The sequence below is a fragment of the Thunnus albacares genome, chromosome 4 (assembly GCF_914725855.1).
Source record: "Thunnus albacares chromosome 4, fThuAlb1.1, whole genome shotgun sequence".
In the NCBI taxonomy this organism is placed as follows: domain Eukaryota; kingdom Metazoa; phylum Chordata; class Actinopteri; order Scombriformes; family Scombridae; genus Thunnus; species Thunnus albacares.
The window spans coordinates 23,718,829-23,739,965 of NC_058109.1; the positions used below are offsets into that span (position 1 = coordinate 23,718,829).

The following is a 21,137-nucleotide window of genomic DNA, read 5'->3' on the forward strand; positions in this document are numbered from 1 at the left end:
ACCTGCAGAGACCAGATTTGAACTTGTTCTATTCTGCTGAAAGTTATACTCTGTGTGTAGTCAAAGAGATCAGTTGTGAATGCAAATTTGTGTTAAGCGGAAGAGAGTTTTTCTAAATGGGGAAAGTGAGAAATGCAAATCCCTTATTCAAAAAGCAACATATTGTCTGTTTGCATTGCATTGCAGTTAATAACTGGTAAACAACATTTAGAAAAATATGTCAAACAAAATGGACAGACAGATGCATTGCAAATAATTATTTTGTCAGTAGTGTTCATGTGTTCTCAGGTGGTTTATTATATGCTAAAGCACCTGATGGATCCATCTCTCACACTCTCACTTGCTGTCCTAGGGCTATCCTTAAAAAGGATGACAATGTTTACAGGCAACTGCGTGGTTTGTCTTCTTCGCAGCTTCTCTTGTGAGTGACACTGTGTTTCCTAGTCCCTTGATTTATGAGTTTTTAGAGCCTCGGGGCTGCGAGAACAAACATCACCAGCAGTTGGATACTGCAGTGATGTGGTCAGGAGGGAAAAATACAGAAAGCATTAAAAGTTCTTTTTGTCACTGTAATTGAGTAGCTAATACTTTTTTAAAGTACATTCTGACATCTGATGTGATTTTACTTTATCTTAGGATAAGATAGATTTTGGATTAAGTATTGTTCTCAGTTTTTTTTTTTTAGAAAAGAATTTCTACAATCAGAGAGGTATTCTGGTTTAGTTTGCTATCAGTCTCTTTTTCCAGCTGCCTTTTAAACAGAGAATGTTCACCATTCATCAAATCATCATATCACCATAATTTTATAAGAAACAGTTAATTCAGTTAATATTTTATCTTCAAGACAAGTGATTAGAGACTGATTGATAAAACAGCCAGGCTGATATATTGGTTGATATTAGCTCTTTACAGATATATCCGTATCAGCGTATTGTCAGCCAAATGACAAGAAATTACAGAAAGTACAGAAATGCCAAAGATATGTTTTGAGACAGTGTCCTCATTTTATAGTTCATCCACCAGAGATAAAGTTTATTTTTGAACTGTAAAATGTGTAAAAACACACATTCAAGGGACCTTATCAAAAATGTTCATTTATGTTTTATGTTTGTGAAAAGACAATATGGAATTTTAAACTCTAAAATATCAATATTGGTATTGGCTTGAAAAATCCTGCATCTATCAGACTACACAAGTGATTATACTTAAAATTTGAGCAACATTTAAATTCACTAGCTGTACTTTTACCTTCAAGGCATATGATAGTGCTGCTTCCTGTTTTAGAGGCATTGTCCCACACTGGTAGCACAGCTTTATTATTAAACACCCTACAGGAAATAACTGAAAATGGTGAAAATTATCATTTTTGATCATTTAAGTTCACATGCATATTTTCATCAGACAGTGCAGAAATCGTTGGATAAAGTCCGTGTTTCACTTCATTAATATTTTCTACCTAGTGCACTATATTCATGTCCCATCCTTGTATGTACTGTAGGTGCACTTAGAAATTCCTACACAAGAATGGAAAATGCACACCATTAAAGTATGTACACTAGTCATTGCTAAAAATCCCAAAATGCCTTGCTTTGCCTTTTGCTCCTGAGATGACAGATAACCAAACGCTTGGTTTACTGCTGAATATACACTATACAGTTCAGGGAATAGTGAATGAGTGAACGAGGGAGCGATTTCAAGCACAGTTCAGGTGTGTGTGGTGTAGGTTAACTCTCCACAGTGCTGACCTCTGAGCACATTACACACACACACACACACACACACACACACACACACACACACACACAAGCAAGCAAGTACAGGATAAGCACATTCACAAAAAAAACTCATACTTTTGGATTGTGTGTGTGTGTGTGTGAGAGAGATTGAATGTAAAATTTTTCAGCTCCGTTTTTTTTTTTTATCCGACTGCACTCCAATCTCTCTCCCTCTCTCTCTCTCTCCCTCTCGCTCTCTCTGCACACACACTCACAGCATTTTTTTTTTCATCCTTTAATCCCAAACTGCTTAAGGAAGCGAAGGGGAAAAATCCCTTTACAATGTCTGGGCTCAGCAGTGTTTGGTAACCACTTGCTATCTCACATTGTGGTTGGAGGCAGAAGAGCGGCTTCCTCCAGACGCCCAGAACCTTCTCTCTGCTCTACGTGATATACTCTCTGACAGATGTCTAGGTTGTGTTGTCAAAGAGCTGCGCTTGTATCTGAGTGTTGTGTGAAGTTGAATAAACATCCTGGGATTTTCAAAGCTCACGTGGTTTTGGGGGGTTAAGATTGCATGGTGCACACAGTGATAGCGTGTGTGTTTGTGTGTGTATGTACCAGAGGGAAGGTATTGGAGAGGCCTTGAGAAATTAAACAGAGTTTCATTTGTCTAGACAGTGGTAAATGGTAAATGGACTGTACTTGTATAGCGCCTTTCTAGTCTTCCAACCACTCAAAGCGCTTTTACACTACGAATCACATTCACCCGTTCACACACATTCATACACTGAATGGGTACAGGGGCTACCATGCAAGGTCCCAACCTGCCCATCAGAGGAAGCTAATCATTCACACACATTCATACGCTGATGGCACAGTGGGGTTAAGTGTCTTGCCCAAGGACACATCGGCATGTGGACTGGAGGAGCCGGGTGATGTGCTGTTATATTCTAAGCTTGTCTGTTCTGTTATATAATACTCCTAACAAAGGTTATGTATTCATACCTTTATCTATTATTATTTGTCACTTCATGTTTCTCCCCTTTGTTTTTGTTTTTTTGAGAACTGAGACAGTTCCTGGGGAGATGCAGAGAGCTCCTAAAAGGCAGAGAGATGAGCAAGAGAGAGCGAGAAGTGTCCTGTTGAGCGGTTTTGCCGTGATTGAAAGAGACAGTGAGCTCTAACATCTGTTGGTGGATTTGGGCTGAGCTCCTGTCTATTGATGCACCGTGCGCCCCTGTGGAGTAAGGGAAAGTAAATCAAACAAGCTGACCCATTTTCTCCTCTCCTCCCTTTGCTCCTTCCATCTCTCTTCCCTCCTCAGTCGCTCCCTCCCACTCCACCGTCTTGTTTCTCAATAGCAGCGTGACAGGCAGGGTCAACAGAAATCCAAGAATCTAAGAGTTTGAGTGTGTTTGTGTTTTTCTCAGATCTGAATCCCTTGATTTAGATGATCATTATTGACATCTCAGCTCAGCAAGACTGTGAGTGTTTTTTGCCTGTCCCACTTGATGTAATGTTGTTTTTATATCTCATCTGTATGGTTATTAAAAGCACAGGGCCAACTTAGATGCATTTATGATGCATTTATGCTTCTAGACTGGTGTGTCTGTTCAATAAATATCACACAGGGCTTTAGACTCCAGGTTCATGGAGGCGTGATACAGCAGTGTGTGCTGTGGGGAAGAGCAGAGACATCATGTGCAGACATAACTTTATTTGAAATGTAAAATTTCAGTTCCCCAACAAAAAAAGGATTCCAACAAAAAAAGATTATTATTCACTTCAAGCGCTTGTCAGATATCTGAGGATACATACTCAGTCTATCATCTTAAAAATAAGGAAATCTGCATTAATACTTCTGTCACTTTTTTTGACCATTTTCTGAAATTAGTTATTGATTATGCTACAGGAGATGTGTCACATATATTACTCAGCAGGAAACATATAAGCAATTAACAGTGAACTTAACATACTTTACAATTTTGTGTGAAATTTCTAACCTCACTCTAATATTTTATAATCACCCGACAATAACTTTGTGTTAGCATTGTATTTATGCCCAGTGACCTTTTCATACTAAAAGTTTTCATTTATCATATCATATGGCAACATACGTTCTGTTGTAGCTACTCAACTATATTATATGATATCAGCATGATATTAAAAGGACTGTCTGTGTCCTATCCAGAGGTCCAGAGTAGAGGGAATATTCATAACATATTGACATATATGACACAGAACAGAATCTGTCTTGCCCTACAATGGGGACATTTATGCATTTCTCATGATTGAAGACACTCTTCATACTTCATACTTCAGTCACACCGGCCTTGCTGACAGGCCCAGATAATTGACAGGCATGTTGCTGTCCTAGCAGGCAATGCCTCGTTGCTATAGTTTAACAGCGACAACATGGAATATTCCAGATCTGAACTTTAAAGAAACATCTCTTAGTTACGCCCAATTTTTCTGTTAGAAACATCAGACTGAGTCTGCAGTGTCACAGCTACAGGGAGCACCAAGACTTTAAAATCGTGTGTGTGTTTGAGACAAGGAGAGAAAGCATAAGCCTCTGGGTATTGGTTTGGAATAAAGCCAAGCTTACAGGAAATGCCAACAAAGCATCAAGAGATGTTCAAACAACATGCAGACACTCACAAAAACAGGACCACACATTCTCATGTGTACACACAGGTGTACACACACTCCAGTAAACAAACAGCCACCCAATCTCTGCAATGTGATCAAACCACAGAAAATATTAAAACATCAACTTCCAGCAGACACTGTGTGAGTCACTGGCTCATTCTCTGTTGTACACTGTAACTGCAATAATGTTGGCTTCTCATCTTGTGTTAAACTAGTCGATGGCAGACAGAATGGAAAATCATATGGGCAAGTGGTTTAAGTATGGGGCCAGCCCTCTGACATGAAAATTATCCTGGGCTTTCCCCAATATCTGCGCCAGAGGGCAGGAATCCCGCTGGCGGGGACTGATGGCCCATAGTTTCCTTTGACTGATCAGCCTAATCAGCCATGCTCACCATTTATACCTTGTTTAGTCAGTTCAGTGCCTTTGTCTGTGGCCAGTCCAGTTAGTGTACCTGCCCATCCTGGCAGTAGATTTTCTTGTTTTCTGTTGACCTGAAAAAAGAAAAGAAATATAAAGTTTTTGAACTCAGAAGTGGTGTGTGTTCACTGCACTTGGGTCCAGTGAAGAGACATTAGAGATGGATACTGAAATACTAGAAGTACAAGAGCAGGTTCTGACATTTCACTTTTTCTCCCACTGATCTGAAGAGACTTGTGTGAGGATCAATTGACACTGCTATGATTTATCTGAGCAGGACAGGATGTAGAGACTTTATAATCCCAGACCAGAAAAGGTGAAACGTATCATTTTCAGCAAAAGACATCTGACAATGCAATGTCCATAAAGATTTATTAATATTTCTTTGCAGCTGGGTGGGTAGGATCAGATATTCAGTTAAAGAAATCATGTGTAGTACATTGTCAATCACAGAAAAGCTTACTAATACAAAGACAACATATTCAAATACTCTCCTATTTAAACTCTAATTATGCACACAATCTTAAGGGTCATCTTCACTACTTCATGGAGTATAAGACTGCATAAAAGTCTTTCTATAATCCTAATGGCATTATTGGTTTGTAGCCAACTATTATCACTGTGTTTTCATGCAGTAATATGTCATAATGTCTTCACACACATTTGACAGCTATGATTTTTAAACGACTACTACTACTGCCAGGTGAAAAGCCATTAAAGTTTATATATTATACACTATAAAAACCAAACACACAGCAGGTAAGCGCTGCAGTTCCATCACAGCCTTCTTCTCCCAAACTATTAAAGTTAATGGAGCCAACTCTTGCTCCACAAGAGAGTTAAATGTCCATCACATTTGCAATATGTTGTTGTTTGTGGAGCTGTCTTGAATCAATCTTGAATCGTCTGGGAGAAACTGTGATGGAGTTACATGAAGTAACACACTGCACACTCGACAGGAGGTACAGGAGAAGTGCATTTCTGTACTGAAGGGTAGTTTTCCCATATGTACCATAGCAGACACATTTTTGTCTCATTGAGCTTCAAAGAATAGTTCAAAATTCACTTTCTTGTGAAAGTTAGATGAGAAAATCAATACCTATGGTACATATGAAGATGTAGCCAGCAGCCAATTAGCTGTGTTTAGCACAAAGACTAGAAATGCTGAGAAACAGCTAGCCTGGCTCTTTTCAAAGATAACAAAATCCACCTACTAGCACCTCTAAAGTTCACTCATTAAAAAACAAGATATAAGGACTTAATTAGTGAGCCAGGGTAGCTGTTTCCATTTGTTTCCAGTCTTTGTGCTTAACTAAGTTAAGCTTTGCTTGGCTGGTGTGTTTGTGGTTTTCCAGCTGACATGGGGGAGGTACAGAGAGAGATTTAATTGTCATGTTTGGGTGAACTCTCCCTTCAAATCTTAGGAAGTCCTTGTTCCATAATGCCTCATAGCATTATGTATTCATGCCTACAATGCATGAATACAATTATTTGATGTTACTTTGTTGCCAAAATTACTCCATGTTAGTATGTTATTGTCCAAGAGTTCAATAACATCTTAGAGGCGCATCTGTTCCTGTGCTGTGCCACAAGTTTGCATAAAGTGACTGAATGCTACACTGAAAATTGCTTCCCACCCAACACCCAACCCACCAGAAACCATTGCGGTCTGACTTAAAGTCATTCATCAGTCAAGCTTTTCAAATGTGGCTACTGTACAAAGGACATCTGGAGTGCTGCAAGTGCTTAAAAGCTTCAGTGAAGTGCATAGACGTCTGTCAACATCGAGGAGTGTGACAAATGAGCATCAATAAATCCAATAGCTCTCAAGTGAAATACAAGAATTTATTTCGAATAATCTGGTCTTAATTTAAGTCCTACCATCATTGGGAGCTATATTTCTTGAATGTGTCTGCTTGTTAAAAATAATAAGATGCCCAGTTCTCATTGTTGTCACACAGCAATTTAACTGTATTTGTTTTTTTAAACAATGTAATGAAAGCAGCATTGATCTGACCATCAAAATATACTGTATGTTTAGACATTCTTTTAAACCTCATCATATAATTAATAAAGCTTATATATCACTTCCTGTTGTGCTTGCTGCTACACATGTATGGTTTACAAAAAGTCAGAGAGGTGGGCAGTGAGGTGGGCAGGTTGGTGCAGCTGAGGTTGTGTTTATGCAGATCAGATAGGACGGTGCAATTTTGGTCCCTAGTTTGTCATGGAAATGCGCTTTTATATTTCCACCAGCTCTGACCACCTCTTATCGCAGGTGCACAGAAAACATTTCCCAAACAGCATCTCTTGGACAAGTTTTCTTTTAGGAGAAGCTGGACTGGACTGTCTAGACTATTTAATACTGCCCCAACTTCACCTGCTGATAAAGTATTCCTCCTCCAATGTACTCACTGAGTGCTGCTCAATGCAAGGAGTGTGCTTGTGCCCCTGGTCACCAAAATTGCAGAAGCTGGTCAGCCACACCCACATGTGTTTGCACCATGCGATTTGTGCTCACTTTCCCACTTTCAGTGATAAAGTATTAACCTCTGCATGGGTGTTTTGTGTGTGTTGTGTAGGAGTTTGCCACCCTGACGAAAGAGCTGAACATATGCCGGGAGCAGCTGCTTGAGAAAGAGGAGGAAATATCTGAACTGAAAGCTGAAAGGAACAACACCAGGGTATGTGTGTGTGTGTGTGTGAGTGAGCTTGTGCACATGCAAGTGCAAGTGCAAGTGTGTCGTGATGTTGATGAAAACAAACAATGTTTCGATGCTGGAAATGAGTATTCTCTTCCATTGCGAATGCTTGTATTTGTGTGTGTGTGTGTGCTTTAGCTGCTGTTGGAGCACCTGGAGTGTCTGGTATCTCGTCACGAACGCAGTCTGAGGATGACAGTGGTGAAGAGACAGGCACCCCCTCCATCTGGAGTCTCCAGCGAGGTGGAGGTCCTCAAAGCTCTGAAGTCACTGTTTGAACACCACAAGGCTCTGGATGAAAAGGTGGACACACACAAACGCCTACACACACATATAAGGACTACAGTCTGTTCTAACAAATAAATTGCCTCATATGGTAACTTCACAACATAGTATTTTCATGTTAAAAAAGTTTGTCTTTTTAACAGAATTGTTATTCTCACACACTAATTAATCCTGATCAATTATAATTAGGGTGAAAGCTTTCACACTATTGTTTAAGTTTTATTATTCTTCCGTACGTCTTTTGCTTGACTACTACTTCTGCATACTTTTAGCTACAGAAACCATTCAAATATCAAAATGTTCAGCTCTCTAAGGACATTAATGCTATGACTTTTCTTCTTTCTACCTTTTATACTTTTATAAAGTATCACAAAGTGACATCATGCATCTGGGTCCAGGCCTTCAAATTTTATCAAAAATCTTCAACACATAATTATCCGACTCCCACAGCTTCCACTCTACAAGCACAATTTATACATCCAAATGTAGACAAATTCATCCTCTCTCATCCAATGTTACTTCAATGGAAATAGGACTAAAATGCAGAGAGTGCTGTATAAAAGTCTCATTGAGCTCTGTGTCAAAAACAGAGATGATGGTGACTTTTAACCTGGCACAGCTCCTTTATTTTAAATCATACAGACATATATCATACATCAGTCTTGCCAGCGAAGTCTTTGGTCGCTCAAACTGATTTTTCGACTAATTTTGGCATAGGGGCTGAATATTCCAATGGATATGAATATGGGTGCTGGTGTCACCCCTGGCACAGAGGGGACCTGTCACCATAGCAACCTGTGATTCATGCTGCGCCCAAAATCTCATACTATGCACTACATACTCATTATGTGTTCTATCATTCAACATACTTTTGTGTAAATAAACAATAGTGTGTATCTTTTCAGAGGCATTGAGCTGAGGTTGGAGACATGTAACCATGGTAGCCCAGGCCAACCTCACCTCTACCAACATGTGCAATACTAATTAAAAAAATATATTACTTGCTATTACCTAGCAAAGTGAAACCTCATACTTACACTTAAATTGAAGCATTATTGACTTTACACCAGAGCTGCTTTGGTCACTGACATTGTCTGTTATGGTGTTGTTGTTGTCGTCACTACTGCATTGCATTGTATTTTATTATGATTTATATGCAATTCCCTTACTATTGGTTTCATACTAATGTTTCGGACATACTAAAATATCTCACATACTGTTTTAGCATACTAAGTAGCATGTTAGTACGGAATTTCAGATGCAACCTCAGTCTCGGCAGAAACTGACACACCTGTCTGTGATTGGCTAATTTGACAGTTAAATACTCAGTCTACACACTTCACACACACACACACACACACACACACACACACACACACACACACACACACACACAGTGTCATTTCCGATTTTCAAAATAAAAGCCCAAGATGGTAACTATTATAATAGGAAAACCTCCAAAGGTCACTGTATGTTAACAGAATACTAGGGATGGATCTAGTTTTTTAAAATAAAAGCCCCAGAAAGCAATTGTATCTTAACAGGGAACTCAGGCTGTCTTTCAAAATAAAAGCCCCAATAGAGTAACTGTATCTTAACAGGAAGCTCAGGATGAGGCTTGTTTTTTCAAAATCTCCCAACAATCACTGATCACAGTGCTTATAGTTCAGCTCTTGTCAGGGCTTAGACCTCAGCTGATGTTTTTTTCTTTATTCCAACAAATACAATTAAAGGAAACTTCAACTCCTCAGTACACTTAAGGTCATTTAAGTCCTTGCTCTAAAACTTCTAGAACTTCTTTCATTGCTTACTTTATATTTTGCATCCTTCATCCCTTTCCTACTTTTCCAACTATTCATACTGCTTCAGCTGCTTTTTCATGTAATTTCAATTCTTATCTGCTGATTCATACTCCATTCAAATCTTAAAATGTTCCACATCTTTCATACATTAGGAGTTTCATTCAACTTTTAAGTCCCATTTGTACTTTTTGAAAATATTCAACACAGCTGATTGAGATTTCCTAATCTGACTCAACCATTTCCCACTTTTCCAACTCATTCATACTCCTTCATCCAAATTAAAGCCAGCAATCCAGTTTAGCATCAGCCTTTCAACAGCCAGCATTCACACCACAATTTCCTCAGAAATTGCCTTTTCTAGTTTCCTGTTTGTTCTCTCATCTTATTGGCGATTTTCTGTATTTTTCTTATTGTCAACAAATCAAATGTGCAGAGCCAAACCAACAATGAATTGGTCCTACTTACAAGTATTGTGCATGTATCCAAAGTCTGATATATCAGCCTCTGTTGTTGTCCCAAAACTGTTAAATGCCAGTGAGCCACTCTGCTGCACTGAGTGACCTGTTCCTTCGCCACAAAGAGTGTGATTGCATTTTTTTTTTAAAAACGTAGTTTCTTGTAAGGTAGGTGCCACTGCACATGCGTGGGAACACCGTTCCGTTTACAGAGCTTCGCTAGCTCGTTGTGCTTACATACCCGTATGACCCCCAAAAAAGGCTCTTTGTAAGAGAGGTTAATTACATAATTCAAAAAGCCAAGGAGTAGCAGAAAAAACAATCATTTTTATTTTCATTACTTCTTTTATTTAAAATAAGTGGTAACAGAAGAATGATGGGCGGGCCAAAATTTAAAAAAAGGAAGGAAAGCCACCCAGAATTAAACCTAACAGAAATAAATCTATGAAAACAGGACTACCAGACCCATAATAACAAAGAATTAACAAAAGAAAGGAATTAATTCAAACTGGTCACATCTCAGAATGCTGCTGCTGAGGCCAGGAGGAAAAAGAGAATGAGCCAAGCCCCCTCTATAGGTTTTCCCCAATCAGGCCAGACCAGGTACACCTGAAGGGAAAAAGCACAGAACACTCATTAGATTCAGACGAGATGCACATTATAACCAGCAGGGGGGAGCGCGTAACAATATCACAGCCTCTTGACTTTGTACTGAAGTTCTTTGAGAAATTTACAGTGTAGTACAAAGTCAAGAGGTTTACAATAAGAAAAATATAGAAAATCGCCAGCCATATTCTTAAAGCTTCGATTAATGAACCTCAGCACTTCCTGTAGTAGTTTCAGCCTAAAGGCTTTATGCACCGTGAATAATGAAAGGCTTTTAATATGAAACAAATGGAAAGAGTGTTGAGTTTTCATTAATAGCAAATAGAAGCAACAGCAAATTAAGGAGGAGTAGGAACAGATCAAAAAAAAGATGAAATGATACAATATTTTTATGACAGCAGATATGAGAATTTTTTATTATTTTAGCTATTATAAAATACATGTTTTTCCCTTCATTTGAAGTAAATAAGCCTTTGCCAGGTTTAAAATCTCTTCCTAAATTATCCACACTGTGTGTTCTTGGTGTGTTTGTCAGGTGCGTGAGAGGCTTCGGGTGGCTCTGGAGAGGGTGGCCACCCTGGAGGGACAGCTAGCAGCTACCACACAAGAGGTGGGGTGTACGAATGTGTGTATGTGTGTGTGTGTGTGTGTGTGTGTGTGTGTGTGTGTGTGTGTGTGTGCATGTGCGTGTGTGCGTGTGTTCCTATGTGTGATTATTTGTAAGTGAAACATCTGTTCAGTCCCTAGCAAACATCTGTTGAAGCCTCCAGTCTAATCTGATATACGCTTCAAGTGTCACACTGGGTGAGAGGCTCTGTCTTCTCAGCCCCTCTGTTCAAACACACACACACACACACACATGCACACTGGCACATACAAACTCACCTTCATCTATTTGAAAATGTCATTAAAGAAATGATTCTAAAGATAAAATTATGCTAAATATTCACAGCAGGCTCAGTTAAAGCAGCTGGTTATATAAGATATCAAGTTAAAGCTGTTAAGTTGCACTGATCTCACAGTTTTATTAGAGGAGCAGACACTTACTGAAGCAAACCCATCTCCTCCTCTATTCTGAGTATATTTCATATTTTTAGTTATGTAAAATACGAGAGAGCTTGATGTCTGTAGCTGGCTGGCAGCCGGAGAGATAGGCTTTCCTTTGGGAGGCTGAGTTTTGTTCTTGGATTCACTAAGAGAAAAGAGAACATAGTAAATGTGTGAGTTTGCTCATGCTGTTTTTTTGTTGTTGCTTTTTTTTCTTTTTAATCTACACTGCAGTTGAACATGGTGAAACAAAGGAAGGACAATGACTCAGTGGAGCGAACAGATGGATCCAAACCTACATGGAAGGTCTTCCTGGCTGTGTGATTGTTTTTCTGCTCTGTGCTTTATTTTATGTCTGCCTATAATATTTGTCTGTCTGGCTGTTGGTCACTTTCTTTGCATCTCCTTTCTGTCTTTCTTCCACACATTAACACATCTGCTCACACACACATACAGTATGCATGGCAGGTAAATTCTCCTTTACCTTTCTGATAGTTATAATATGTTAGCTGCTCTAACTCTCTGTTTGAGCTCTGTCCTCCCTGGTTTAAGGCCAGCCCTGAAATGAGCGCATATTATGCAACTGTGTCTGTGTCCGTCTGCAGGGAGTAACAAACCTCCCAGTGATTAAACATCAGAAACGGTTTGTATTTAGATGGAACTCCCCTTACCCAAGGAAAAACCGTTTAAGATCCATTTATTTCATTCCTGGAGAAAGCAAAAGTGTCAATATATTTTTATTAAAGGAATAATTAAACTTGAAAAAATCGAGTTAAGAGAGGATGAAAGCAGGCAGATAACTGTATCAAAGAATGACCACAGAGAGCGAGAAGGAGAAGATGAAGAGAGAATTGGCTATAGAGCGTTAAGAGGAAAAGTGCAAAGTGTGAACTGTCCAAACACACACTCTGTCAGGATCCATCCATCTACGTTTCCCCACTGCCAACAGTCACCGTCCCCATGATGTAACAGCCGGTGCCATTTAGGGGATGTTTTTACTCTAAACTCCTTAAAACTACAATGACAGAGTGTGCTCTTTCAGCAGGAAGAGAAGCCCAAACCAATAATAGCTAATGGCCATGTCGTACCCGATTAGTGCTACATATTGTCAGTCAGATGGGGGTGTACAATACTATTTTCAAAGTCCCCGGGAGTGAAGCTAATGAGAGTTTTCTATGGCTAAACTGGAATTATGCACAATTGCAAATCACCAGGTGCGTTTTATTACACAGCCTCAGACCATTTAGGCCTATTTCCCCCAGTTTTTGTGTGTATATATTTCTGTAAGGTATTCATGAGCAGGCAAAATGGGAACATGAGGGAGTGGAGGGGGGTCCTACTAACTTTGGCTGCCCACTGTGTTGCCTGTCTGAATGGGTGTCCCTGAAGGTTTGTTTAATTAAGGCCCTGGAATTAACTTCACTTTGAGCTGTGAAGAGAAAAGAAACAACATCAAAACAACAACATGGCAGCCTAACCTCACACAATCCATCCCCATATGCAAAAAATTCCAACACTTTATTTTCTAGGTCATCCAACTTTATCAGCTCTCCAACAACTCTCATCACCATCCACCCATAGCATGTACATTTGTATGTGTAAAATCTATGTAATGCAGATTTTTTTGTGAGAATGTATCTACATATCCATTAATTGTGTGTGTCCACCTTACAGAGACTGCCCAACGGCTCCATAGACGCTCACGATGACAGCAGCAGGGTGTCTGAGCTCCAAGAGCTGCTGGACAGGACCAATAAGGAACTGGCCCAGAGCCGCGAGCACTCCGCCACGCTTAACGCCCGCATGGCCGAGCTTGAGGCTGAGCTCACAAATGCACGCAGAGAACTGAGTCGCAGCGAGGAGCTGTCAATCAAACAACAGAGGGAACAAAGAGAGGTGAGAGTAAAGGATGTAGTAAAGATAAATGTGCTTTTGTTATGGAGCAAGCACAGTGGAAAGCAAAACAGCGGGCAAAAAAGCTTTTTAAGTGAAAAGCTAAAAAAGTTGCATTTTGCTGTAGTTTTGTAGTTGATAGTGGCCAATTTTAACATATTGCTATATTATGAAATTTTTGAAATTATCATAATTAGCAACACTCTAGGTTCTGGCTTTGGGCCTCACCAGGCACACTGGTGTAACCTTTTCTGCTTTTCACACACTTTTCCTGTTGTTGCTGTTTTTCCTGCACCCACAGAGAGAGGATATGGAGGAGAGGATAACAACGCTAGAGAAACGCTACCTGGCTGCCCAGCGGGAAACAACACACATCCACGACCTCAACGACAAATTGGAGAATGAACTGGCCACAAAGGACTCCCTGCACAGACAGGTAACATACACACAACAACACTAGCTATACAGGGTTTAAAAGATAGCAGTGTACATAATGAGCCATCATTATTATTCAAAATACTTTGTGATAATTGTTTAAAAAAGGTAACTTGAAATGAATGATGGCTGCCTCGCTTAATGTTACCCTTTGTTACATTAAACTAAGCTGAATTTAAGCATAGAGTCTGAAAAACAACAAACGCAACAACACAGTGAACTGCTCTGTCACAAGTCAGGCAATGAAACCTGACATGAATGACTAAATCATTATTTATAAATGTGCTGTGTCATTATTCTGAATGTTAAGGCTTCCTTGAATGTGTTACAATCCTAATGTGTTGCCGAGTTACACTAAAAATGGCAAATGTATCTTGATGCAAGGTGACATATGAGTTATAGATTCAGGCTAATGTGCTCTCTCTTTCTCTCTTGCCACATTTTAATATTTCATGCCCCAACCATGTTAACCACAATAAAGCCAAGATAGTGAATTGAGTAATCAAGTGGGTTTTATTTCAGTGTATTTAAGATGTTGAAGAATTTTCCATGGGGTGAGTGATGTCTAGAAACATCCTCCTCAAAGGTTCATGTGTAGTTCAAGGTGAATCTGAGTTCAGCTCTACGTGGGGAATACCAGCAAGCAACAAGAACATCCTCCATTTGTGCCCATGTGTCATATCCTTGCTGCTCACCGAGTATGTGCGTGCGTGTGTGTGTGTGTGTGTGTGTGTGTGTGTGTGTGTGTGTGTGTGTGTGTGTGTGTGTCAGAGTGAGGAGAAGGTGCGCCAGCTGCAGGAGATGCTGGAGATGGCAGAGCAGAGGCTGGCTCAGACCATGAGGAAGGCTGAGACCCTGCCAGAGGTGGAAGCTGAACTGGCACAGAGAGTAGCAGCGCTCTCCAAGGTAACACACACACCAACACACACACACACACAGTGGTTGAAACCACAGCAAAGAATAAAATAAGAGTAATATAGCAGCAGGCAGACATACTATATAGTTATGGAGCTTATAGAGGCAGTTGTACTTATATAAGTGTCTCCCTCTGCAGGCCGAAGAGCGTCATGGCAACGTCGAGGAGAGGCTCAGACAGCTGGAGTCACAACTGGAGGAGAAGAACCAAGAGCTGGGAAGGGTGTGTGTGTGTGTGTGTGTGTGTGTGCACCAGCCCTGCAGGGTCTCTCTGACCTCTCACTATGATGTGTGTATGTGTGTGTATGCGTGCATGTGTGTGTGTGTGTGTGTGTATGTGGACTGATGCTTCACATTAATTGGACGCCTCAACTCTTGGCTCTGTGCTCCCTCATGCATACACGTACTGTACAGTACATACACAAACACACAGGACACACACACACACATCTTTTTTTCTGGTGCACTGTTGCATGAATTTGTACCAAATCCACATATCTTTCCTGCAACACATTCTCCCTCCCTCCCCCCCCTCCGCCAAAAGACTGATTGGCTGCTATCTTTAGACTGAATAATTCATGCAAGGCTAATTTCTCTCTTTCTCTGTGAGATCTCATGACTATATTTAGTTGGAGGAGCTCTCTGAGGATGCAGATGTGTGTTTGTGTGTGTCTGTGTTACTGTAATTCACTTTAATGAAATTACTGTAGTATACATATTAAGCACAGCCCTTCTCATTTAAGAGAAGGCATTTAACCCTTTTGTCATCACCTCTTAAATGACTGTAATTAAATCATTCCAGCTGTGAGATTCAAGACCTACTGTGTATCTGGCAGCTGGTGATCTTGGGCTAAATACACACTTCATCCTTTAATCCATGCAGAGATGCTTGATTAGCTGCATGCATAAATACACACAAATGGAGTCTGTGTCAAAGACAAAATTTGATGATGTCATTCCCCCCCGTCTGGTTCTCTCTCTCTATCATCAGGCTCGTCAGAGGGAGAAAATGAATGAGGAGCACAACAAGCGTTTATCTGACACCGTGGATCGTCTGCTCACTGAGTCCAATGAAAGACTGCAGCTTCATTTGAAAGAACGCATGGCTGCACTGGAGGACAAGGCAAGGCCTGAACACACACACACATTCATCTCAGCAGCAGCTGATATTGCCTCACAAAACAAATTAATATACAGCACAACACATGCTCTACTTAGAGCACAGATTTGTTTTGACACGGTCTTCTGACTTTTTTGTCTAGAACTCCCTCATTCAAGACCTCGAGAACTGCCAGAAACAGCTTGAAGAGTTCCACCACACCAGGGTCAGTAAGCTTTAAATCAATCACATAACCACGGAAAACGCTGCCATGTCCTCACTCCCAGCTAATAGACCCCATAATCATCGATGGAATGTAACTAATATCTGTACTTGAATATTTCCATTTTATGCTACTTTGTATTTCTACTCCACTATATTTCAGAGAGTTGTATGTTTTATCTCACTACATTTATTTTACAGCTATACTAGTTACCTTGCGTCATCCCAGCTGGTTGCTTAGCAACCCCATTGTAACAACAAGACTCATAGAAGTCACTACTTCCTGCCAAGATATATACACAGTCTGTTCTTGGCCTTGCTATGACTATTAAGGAGAGTTAATGTCTGTGGCCTGTATGATGAGGGTCACATGATCACATGAGGCATCAGTTATCAGTTTTTAATAGTTATACCTACTGAAATGTATCCATTACTACCTTTTTTAAATGAAATAAACCCACGGTCAGCGTGGTTTCTTAGATAACATTATAGCTTGCACAGCCAGTAGGAAACATAGCATAGTACTTAGTACTAGCTTGGGTATCCCCTTTGGTCACATGACCCTCATCTTGCAGGTCATTGCCCCTGTCGAGAGTCTCCCAGTCCAGCACATAACTCCTTGCAAAACCACAAATTGTCATTTTTACACTTTTTGTACAGATTAAAAAACAAGATATGATGTGTTTGTTAGCTTTGGACAGGGGCAGGCTAGCTGTTTCCTCTGTTTTCTTTATGCTAAGCTAAGCTAACTGGCTGCTGGCTGTAGCTTCATACAGAACCGACAGTCTTCTCATTCAAGCCCATTAGTGTATTTCCCAAAATGTAAAACTAATCCATTAATACATAAGTAATGATTAACTAATATTCAAATGGCCATTCTTCTGTATAGGCAACTTTTACTTACTCTTAAGTACATTTTACTGATAATATTTCTGCACTTTCATTTAAGTAAAATTTGGAATCCTGGACTTTACTTTTACTCCTTACTTTTACTTGTAATGGAGTACTTTCATAGTAGTAGTGCTTCTTTCACTTAAGTGACAATTCTGAATATGTGTTTCATCACTACCTATAACCCCCCTCGCTCTCACAGGAACGGCTGATTGGAGAGATTGAGAAGCTGAGAAATGAGATTGACCATTTGAAACGCCGCAGCGGGGCGTTTGGAGATGGAACTCACCCTCGGTATGCAATGACATACACCTCCCCCACACATTCTCTCGCTCTGTCTCTGAAATTCCTACTCTAAGATAACACTAGAGTGTATACATTATTGATGATGGTGTTCTGTTTGTATATAATCTCAGGTCTCACCTGGGTAGTTCCAGCGACCTTCGCTACTCTGTGGTGGAGGGCCAAGATGGCCACTACAGCACAACTGTGATCAGGCGGGCACAGAAGGGCAGACTGTCAGCGCTACGAGATGACCCAAACAAGGTGCTAATAATGTGTTTATCAGGCCAAAACGCTCTCACAATTCCTCACATACACATACACTAAGCGGGATGGCCAACTTACAGATCACAAGATCACGTGTCAGCTTTCTTCTAACCACATACAGCTCCTTATCAATGCTTTATCCAAGCTCATGTCTGCTTTGCTAATAAGTGTCAGTGCTTGGCTGTTGTATAATAAGGCCCAGTGGGTTTCATGCAGTGATCTTCATGCCTAACTTACCATTCTCTACTAACTTCTCTGTCTCTGTCTCTCTTTCACCTGCTGAAATGGACATGCTGTCTGATGTAAGTTCCCTGTTCATCCATTTCTTCTCATAACTGGCCACCTACAAACTACACTATAAATGTCACATTGTATTTTTACATGTATGCATATAATCAGGATTTTCCCATGTATTGTATTCCATATGTACATTCATTTACGATTGAAAAAGGATAAAAGTGTGTATTTTATTTAACATGTGAACTGTGTCTACATAATGTGAAAGCTAATGTGTGTCTATTGTGTCCAGGTGTGCGCGGTGTTCGAACAGGACTACACATCACTGCGTGGGAGCGTCAGCCACCTCCTCGGCAGCGACATCGAGGCAGAGTCAGACCTGGATGACGACGTTAGCTCGGCGCTGCTTTCCCCCAGCGGCCAATCAGATGCTCAGACTCTCGCTCTCATGCTGCAGGAGCAGCTTGACGCTATCAATGAAGAGATAAGGTGACAAATCACAGGCACATTAGATTACAGCGCATGACAGTTTCGTGATCCCCATGGGGAAATTGAGTCAGTGCAGCGGTGAGGAACAAGATACAGATAAGAGGGGAACAAACTATTAAAGATAATGCAACAAATAATTACAACGAACTATTTTGAAGATACTACGGTAAATGAAGGTGCTGCTACTTCCTCTTGTTAATGCGGTGCATGAAGGCCTGTGGCCAGACAGGTTGTACCAGAATCTGATAGTGGCATTGGAAAGAGAAATGATAACATGTAGATAGAGACCTTCATTTCTGTTCTGTTTTCTGCTGGAAGAGGACATTATTTACTGCAGTTTACAGTAAACAAGGTCCTCTTGTGACACCTCACAGTATGCTTCTGGAGAGAAAATGCAAAATTGCTCCTGATTATAAGCCAGATTCCCTCAAAGTAATAAAAATGCTATTTTTATTAACCAGATTGCAACTTTTTAATATATTTTTAATAAAAAAGAAGTAATTTTCAGCTTTTTACACACACAGAAGATCATCATTGTAAGCAATGTAGGGGCTCAGTATTACATGCTGTATGTGTGTGTGTGTGTGTGTGTGTGTGTGTGTGTGTGTGTGTGCAGGATGATCCAGGTGGAGAGAGAGTCAGCAGACCTGCGTTCTGACGAGATTGAGTCTCGCGTGAACAGCGGCAGCATGGACGGTCTCAACGTGACGCTTCGACCCAGGGCCCTGCCCACCTCCGCCACTGCCCAATCCTTGGCATCATCCTCCTCGCCGCCCACCAGCGGCCACTCAACACCTAAACACCACGCACGCAACACCAGCCACCATCTAGGCATCATGACTCTGGTCTGTCGGACACATACAAACAGCAGTATGTTAATCGCAAAAAATGTGCGTAGCTTCTTTTGTAACTGTGAGTTGTTTTGTTTGTCTAATAGCCGAGCGACTTGAGGAAACACCGCAGGAAAGTTGCAGTAAGTTTGCAAACACAAGTAAAAATTGTACTGCTCCCCTGTCCCGTTGTGGCTTTCGTGACTGAGCCGAGTTGCTTTTGTGACTCTTGCAGTCGCCAGTGGAAGTGGACAAAGCCACCATCAAGTGTGAGACATCGCCTCCTTCCTCCCCCCGCAGTTTACGACTGGAAACCAATTTCGCTCAGTTCACAGGCAGCCTGGAGGATGGACGAGGGTAAAAACACACACACACACTCATAGAGGAAGTAGAGATAAGTCAGCACTGGTGCAGAGTCGCTGTCGAATTGTTTTACAGGTCAACTACCCACTAACAAGTCTTGAATAGTCCTTAATATGTTGAACTCTTCACGTGAATGCACAATGACAGAGTGGATAGGGCAAGAAAAGAGATTGAGCCACAGACTTACTGTAACCACAAAAACAATTGCTTACCTCTCTAATGAGACAATAGTATATCAGACTGTAGATTTGTGTGTACCAACATTTGTCTGTTTTGCTGTAATTTGTTGCAGCAAGCAAAAGAAAGGAATCAAGTCATCTATCGGCCGGTTGTTTGGGAAGAAGGAGAAGGGTCGACTCGACCAGACTATGGGCAGGGATGGACAGCCTTTACCGGCGTTATCAGGTGCATACGGTTGTCCCATACTGATGTAGAGACTGTGTGATTTACAGAGACAAATATTAACACTGTTGTGCTGTATTTCAGACTTTGACATGGGCATCGGTGACACTATGACTCTGGGAAAACTGGGCACGCAGGCCGAGAGGGATCGCAGGATGAAGAAAAAGTAAAAGCATCCTCTTTTTGTTTCTCATTCTTGTTATTGAAATTATTCATCAAGCCTTTTTCTTCCTTCTGCTGTTGTTTGTAATCCCCTCTTTAGACATGAGCTTCTGGAAGACGCCAGGAAAAGAGGTCTGCCGTTTGCCCAGTGGGATGGTCCTACTGTTGTCTCCTGGCTAGAGGTATTCCACTAATCTACTATCTACCTGCCAGAAATTTCTAAAAAAAAAAAAACTGCTTCTGTCTTGCTGTCTTCATGTAATGCTGGTTCTGTATCAAATTTGGTGAAATAAAATACAAGACTGACTATTGCAGCCTGATCTGCGCTCCCTTCCCCTTCTATGTGACCTTTTACGGCGACAATGTCGGTAACATTGAATATCTTGATGACTCTCACCAGCTGTGGGTGGGTATGCCGGCGTGGTATGTGGCAGCCTGTCGTGCCAACGTGAAGAGCGGAGCCATCATGTCGGCTCTGTCAGACACAGAGATCCAGAGGGAGATCGGCATCAGCAACCCTCTGCACCGACTCAAACTTCGCTTGGCTATCCAGGAGATGGTCTCCCTCACCAGCCCCTCCGCACCGCTCACCTCCAGAACGGTAAACAACAAATACACATTCATGTAAATGTCCATACACAAATAATAGATAAATAAATGAGAGCATAAACCTACGCAAAAAAAATAACTCAGGAATGTGAAGATGAACACATTATCCTACACAAAAATTAACTACACTCAAAACCTCTTCCCTTTTTAGGCTTCACCTTCACCCCACACCCTCGGGTGATGACACCTCACTCTTTGTTTTTTTTGTTTTTTTTGTTCTTCTGTGTAGGCCACAGTAGAGGCTTGTTTTATGCCTTCAACTGGGTTGACGTGTCCTTTTCTGCTGCCATAAATTGCATGGGGTTCTGTGGGAAAACAACACATAAATAGTGCCATATATAGCGACAAGCTAC

At 40.9% G+C, this 21,137-nt stretch overlaps 1 protein-coding gene and 1 long non-coding RNA gene across 8 annotated transcripts in view; one reads left to right on the forward strand and one right to left on the reverse strand.

Moving 5' to 3' along the window:
- The window catches only part of ppfia4 (PTPRF interacting protein alpha 4), a 57,683-nt gene that overhangs the window by 30,044 nt on the left and 6,502 nt on the right, over positions 1–21,137 (forward strand). For 4 of the 7 annotated variants that reach the window (XM_044349494.1, XM_044349493.1, XM_044349496.1 and 1 more), the window contains exons 3-22: positions 7,374–7,475; positions 7,632–7,796; positions 11,177–11,251; positions 11,923–11,994; positions 13,363–13,584; positions 13,883–14,017; positions 14,788–14,922; positions 15,071–15,154; positions 15,923–16,054; positions 16,194–16,256; positions 17,346–17,437; positions 17,560–17,689; positions 18,222–18,418; positions 19,035–19,263; positions 19,356–19,391; positions 19,484–19,605; positions 19,904–20,016; positions 20,098–20,179; positions 20,276–20,357; positions 20,576–20,776. In XM_044349494.1, the coding sequence (XP_044205429.1) occupies positions 7,374–7,475; positions 7,632–7,796; positions 11,177–11,251; positions 11,923–11,994; positions 13,363–13,584; positions 13,883–14,017; positions 14,788–14,922; positions 15,071–15,154; positions 15,923–16,054; positions 16,194–16,256; positions 17,346–17,437; positions 17,560–17,689; positions 18,222–18,418; positions 19,035–19,263; positions 19,356–19,391; positions 19,484–19,605; positions 19,904–20,016; positions 20,098–20,179; positions 20,276–20,357; positions 20,576–20,776 (2,469 nt within the window). The remainder of the gene's footprint in view (positions 1–7,373; positions 7,476–7,631; positions 7,797–11,176; positions 11,252–11,922; positions 11,995–13,362; positions 13,585–13,882; positions 14,018–14,787; positions 14,923–15,070; positions 15,155–15,922; positions 16,055–16,193; positions 16,257–17,345; positions 17,438–17,559; positions 17,690–18,221; positions 18,419–19,034; positions 19,264–19,355; positions 19,392–19,483; positions 19,606–19,903; positions 20,017–20,097; positions 20,180–20,275; positions 20,358–20,575; positions 20,777–21,137) is intronic. The other 3 variants (XM_044349495.1, XM_044349498.1, XM_044349499.1) reach the window with 1 other exon arrangement.
- Positions 10,355–13,446, reverse strand: LOC122981017. The gene is made up of 3 exons (XR_006403143.1): positions 13,361–13,446; positions 13,033–13,117; positions 10,355–10,644 (listed from the first exon to the last, which is right to left on the reverse strand). It is a non-coding gene; the product is annotated as an uncharacterized LOC122981017 (long non-coding RNA).